This window comes from Monoraphidium neglectum (assembly GCF_000611645.1).
Source record: "Monoraphidium neglectum strain SAG 48.87 unplaced genomic scaffold scaffold00384, whole genome shotgun sequence".
Taxonomy (NCBI): domain Eukaryota; kingdom Viridiplantae; phylum Chlorophyta; class Chlorophyceae; order Sphaeropleales; family Selenastraceae; genus Monoraphidium; species Monoraphidium neglectum.
In genome coordinates this window covers 2,276-7,275 of record NW_014013244.1, presented here as the reverse complement: position 1 = coordinate 7,275, position 5,000 = coordinate 2,276, and the positions used below count along the sequence as shown (strand labels likewise).

At 66.7% G+C, this 5,000-nt stretch overlaps 2 protein-coding genes across 2 annotated transcripts in view; one reads left to right on the top strand and one right to left on the bottom strand.

The window, feature by feature from the left end:
* Positions 1-743: 743 nt before the first annotated feature.
* On the top strand, positions 744-3,149 carry MNEG_3145 (hypothetical protein; the record flags this gene model as incomplete). Its single annotated transcript, XM_014048373.1, has 1 exon — positions 744-3,149. One exon carries the CDS (start codon positions 744-746, stop codon positions 3,147-3,149), a length of 2,406 nt encoding a protein of 801 aa, XP_013903827.1.
* A 1,014-nt stretch (positions 3,150-4,163) lies between these two features.
* The window catches only part of MNEG_3144 (cathepsin X), a gene marked incomplete at both ends in the record, with an annotated part of 2,970 nt that continues 2,133 nt past the window's right edge, over positions 4,164-5,000 (bottom strand). The window contains 3 exons of the mRNA XM_014048372.1: positions 4,164-4,391; positions 4,567-4,641; positions 4,818-4,893. Coding sequence (XP_013903826.1) covers positions 4,164-4,391; positions 4,567-4,641; positions 4,818-4,893 — 379 coding nt within the window. The remainder of the gene's footprint in view (positions 4,392-4,566; positions 4,642-4,817; positions 4,894-5,000) is intronic.

Below are 5,000 nucleotides of genomic sequence, written 5' to 3'. Positions count from 1 at the left end.
GCAGGTGTGCATATAAGGGCGCGGTTCGGCATGCAGGTCCGCATATGCAGGGCAACAAAATGTAGCCGTTTCGCCAAGGCCTAGGCCTTTGCTATGGGGGAGTCGTAATGCAGGGTGGGCGACGCAGCGCGCGCGTGAAAGCAGGGTGGGCGACGCAGCGCGCGCGTGAAAGCAGAAGGCGGTGCTGCACATCACGACTGCCACTGTACAGGCATACTCCAGGCGTCAGAGACATCCATGCTGCCTCGTCTCCTATCCGCAGGCCAGGTGCTTTCATGCTTCTGCTCGCTGCTGGCTGCACCCACCCTGGGGTGCCTCAGCCTGCAAGCAGGGAAGGTAGCTGGCCTGAGCTAGGTGGCAATACATTCACCGTCCAGCTGCGTGGACCGCCCAATTATCTTGGAAAACCACAGGTAGACCATTCCTCGCAGGTACCTTACACACAAATCATCGCGTCCGTGCGTCGGGATCGGAGTTTGCGACAGGGCCCGGGGCCGTAAAAGAGTGCTCAGGACGCCGTCAGTAGAACTGGAGTGTAGTTGGGTGCGTGGCATAGTGGGCACGTGGCCTTGCGTAGAGCATACCGTACAATTGCAATCAGCACACACAGTAAGAGTGCGCGCTCCGCTCGCGATGCGCTTGATGGTTATTCCAGCCATCCCTTGTCCTGCTGTCTCACTAAAGCGCGCCACTTGCGCCGCCTACCGATGCAGCACGCCACGATCGCACCGTGCCGTCGCCCAATGGAGGCAGCCTTGCGACAGCTGCTGTCATGCGTCGACAGCGGCCGCCGCGACGCCGCCAGCGCGGCGCTCGTGAGGCTGCAGCACGCGTGCCGCGCAGCCGCAGAAACTGGCTGCGCCGCGGCGGTTGAGGTGCCCGGCGAGCGCTCCTTGGACCGACTGCTGCGGCACCTGTCCTTGGCCGGCGGCAGCGCGCGGGCGACCAAAGCGGACTTCAACACATCCCTGACCGCCAACCGGGCGCTCCTGATCCTGCTGAACGTGCGAGCAGTGGCGGACGCCTTTCTGACGGAGGGTCGCGTGGCCGCCCTGGTCGACACACTCGAGGCGCTCGATGGCGGCGAGGAGGGCGGCAGCGGCGGCCGCGAGGGCATCTCGGAATTGCGGCTGTGGCTGCTGACCGCGAATCTGGCAGCCGCGGCGCTGCACTTAGGTCTTCAACGCAACGGGCCCACGGGTGGCGACGTCGACGGCGGCGGCGGCCCCATCAACCCCGCGCAGCTCGCCCTGGCTGGAGTCATTGCGCGGCCGGCTGCCGTGCGCGTGCTTGTGCGGGCGGCGCACACGCAGCTGTCATCAGAGCTGTCTGCAGGGGACCTTCTATCGCCGCTTGAGCAGGCATTCTTGGCTGCAGCTTTCTTGCGAGAGCGGGCTACGCCAGCCCCCCACGACACGCCGTCAGGGCCCTCGTCCTGCGCCGCTGACCTGTTTGCCGCAGCGCGCGCGGCGTGGCAGGGCGCCGACGCCAATTGGCTCTGCGAGGCGCTGCCGCCGCTGCTGGCGATGCGACTGGAGGAGGCCAGGCAGCGGCAAGGGACAGGGCCCGGCGGAGAGGCGCTTGAGCCGCACGCTGCTCTGTTCGTGGCCTTGCACTTGTGCGCCGTGGTCGGTCCCCTGAGCAGGGCCCTGTCTTTGCACGCGGCCGCCATGCGCGCGGTCGCAGCGTGCATTTGTCGGAGCGGAGACATCCGCCTGGCCAGGTCATCGTTGGTCATCCTGACCGGCGCGCTCGACGCCTGGCCCTGGGGCCACGAGGGCGCCGGCACAGCGCTCGCGGCTTGCTGCCAACCCGACACTCTCGGGGAGCTGCTGCGCACAGCCGCCCTTCGCGGCACCCGCGGCGGCAGCGGGGTGGCGGCCGGCACGCCGGCGAACCAGGAGATGTTTCCGACTGTAACGGATGGTGGTTGTGCAGCGCAGCTGCTGGCATCGATCGCGGCCCACGAGGCGCTGTCCACGCGGCCATCCAGCATTGCTGCAGTGCCAGCGACCGCGGCTGCGGCGGTGGCGAGCCTGCGCAATTGGCTAGAAGTGGACGGCGCGCAGATGGCTTATGGCAACATGCCGCGACTCCATCAAGTCTGTGTGATGGTGCTCAGCGTTGTTGCTGGCGGCGGCGCCGATGGCGACGCATGGGCGGCCACGTTGTTGCGCCTCGGAGCGCGGCAGCTGCTGATGCGCGCCGCGGCCGAGCTAGGGCCAAGGGCACCCGAGTGGTCGGCGGCCGCATCAGCAGCACTTTACGCCGTCACACACGCAGCGCACGCATCACATCAGCAGCAGCAGCAGCAGCCTGCACAAGGCGGCACCACCAGCGGGCTTGAGGAAGGTGAGGAGGAGCAGGGCGCTGTCGCCGCCTTGGTGGATGCTGGGGTTTACGCGGTCCCGCAACTGCTCTTGCTGGCGGCCCTGCGTCCCGGCTGGCGGTCCTGGCTGATCCAGGAGCCAGACATACTGGAGCTGCTGTCGGCCGTGGCGGCTGCCCCTGACCAGGGCGAGTACAGCCACAAGGCCCTCCGCACCCTCTGCCTGCTGGCTGCGGGCGCGGCGCCGTCGGAGCGCCTGCCAAACTTTGCGCGGGCTGTGCTGGAGGTGTGCAATGAGCGGCCGGCGGACGTGTGGGCCGGAGTCCCTGAGCTGGACAGCGATGGCGGGGCCGTGGAGGAGGTGTTGGGGTGCCTTGCGGGCTGCCATGAGGCAGGCAGCAGTGTGGGTGAGCGCGCTGCCCTGGCTCTGACCCAGCTGAGGATCGGCAAGCTTGGGTTGGTGCAGCCCCCATCGCAACAGCAGCAGCAGCAGCAGGAGGAGGAGGAGCAAGACGTGCAGCAGCAACAGCAGCAGCACCAGCCGCGGCCACAGCCGCAACAGCACCAGCAGGAGGACAAGCCAAGCATGCAGCAGGCGCCAAACACAGGACATGCAGGGGCTATGAGAACGGCGCGCCCACATAGTGCATGCGCTGTCTGCGGCAGGACGGCGCGAGAAGGCGCCAAACTGCGGCGCTGTGCCGGCTGTGGCCGTGTCACGGGGACGCGGTACTGCAGCCAGGAGTGCTGCAGGACGGACTGGGTGGTGAGGGGGCACCGCGCGGTGTGCGAGGCGGCGCGGCGGGGCCAGGAGCCGTGAGCCTGGAATCGCAAGTTGCCGGTGAAAGATCTGGTGGGTAGCATCTCCGATTTTGAACTGCGTTGAAACAGGAGCGAGGGGCCTGTTTAGTCCTAGCCTACAGCCCACCCAGCACTGCCCTACCGTTGAAGCAGCAGAACCCAATCTCCTTGTGCTGTGCTCTTGTGCGTGTGTTTGATCCGCCCGGGATTTTTGGGAAGCTGCGCTGGTGTCGAGGAGAGCCGCGCCAAGCACAGCCTCGCTTGTGCACGCCGCCGTGCCTAGTGTGCAGTTTATATTGCAAGGCAGCCATTGCCAGGTGGCTTGCCTGGGCTGTTGGAGCGTGTGGGCATGCAAAAGGTGGATGGCAAAGCGTTGATTTACCCAGGTGACTGTTGGTAGGGCGGCCATTGCACGCAGTGCAGCGTCCGCACCAGCACGTGCAAAATCTCCACCGGAAGGGGAGCAGGCGGCGCGAGGCAGCACATGCTCTAGCATCAAGGTGGGCCCACGCGTACTGAGGGCTAGCCCTGACGGACGAATCAATCGATAAGCGAGCAAAAACGGCAGAAGGCCGCGCGGTCGGAGGGACAGGATGGCACATAGAGAGCAGGCACCTGCCGGCGGGTTTGGCGCATGCGCGGCAGCGGGACACTTGGGCGAAGCTGGCGGGTGCGAGCTGCACATGGCAGATATATAACGGCACAGGCGCACGCCAAGTTGCAGGGGCGCGAGGGCAGGAGGGCGCCTGCGGCCCGGCGGTGCGCAATAGCTGGCAGTTTTGGCTGTGAGAACAGCAGCACACAGATGTGAGGGACCACGGAGGCTGGCCTGAGTTTGGGCAATCGCCGACGACGCCGTTGGGGCGATCGCCGACGGGTGATCAGTCATATTTGTAAGCACGGGTGCGGCCGCCTGAAGCGTCGCACTAAAATGGCAAGGCGGCGCGAGCCGCCCGCAGGAGCTGTCGCCCTAATACCCAATACCGACGTGTGTGCCATATCCAGTCGCGGGTCAGCTGACCAGTCTCCCGCCTCACGACGCCGCGACCGCGCCGTCGGCCGCGGCCGCGCCCCAGCCCAGCGCGCGCGCGGCGCCGCCCAGCGCCGCCCACCAGCGCCCGGCCTCGGGGCCCAGCGGCGGCGCGGCTGCCGCGGCGCCGTCCTTGGGGGGCGCAGGCTCCTCCAGCGCGCGCTGCAGGGGCGGCCACTCGCCCCAGGCCTGCTCCAGGCGGTCGGTGGGCAGCGCCTTGTCCTTGCGGCGCTGCGGATGACGTGATACGTGTGTGTGTGCGTGTGCATGTGCATGTGCATGTGCATGTGTGTGTGTGTGTGTGTGTGTGTGTGCAGCGGGTGTCGCGAGGGCGCAGCGGCATGTGGAATGGGTTTGAGCTTGGCGGTCACAACGCTGCGGAGAGCCCTTGTGCCCGCGAGCGCACCCAGTTGGGGGTCGTCGCGGCGTGCGGCGAGCCGCCCGCTGCATGCAGGCCGGCCTTGCAAAGAGCGGCCCCCAGCTGATGGAGCAGTCAGCCGTCAAGAGCCCGGCCCAAGCCCCACATTCCCCCCGGGGCCGCGCGCCCGTCAAAGGACCGTGAAACACCCACGCACCCACACACTCTCACACACACACACACACACACACATGCACACACACACGCCCAGCCACCCACAGCACCGCCCCAGCCCCCACCTTGAGGCCGTACATGGAGCCCTCCAGGTCACCATCCGCCACCGCGTCCTCAATGCTGTGCTCCGGCACCCCATACCTGAGGATGAGGCGCAGAGGGAAGAGGTATATTTGTATAAGTGGCTGTGCGTAAAAGGGTAACATGAATACAAGGGCGTGCATTCGATCATGTGTGTGGGTTTTTTT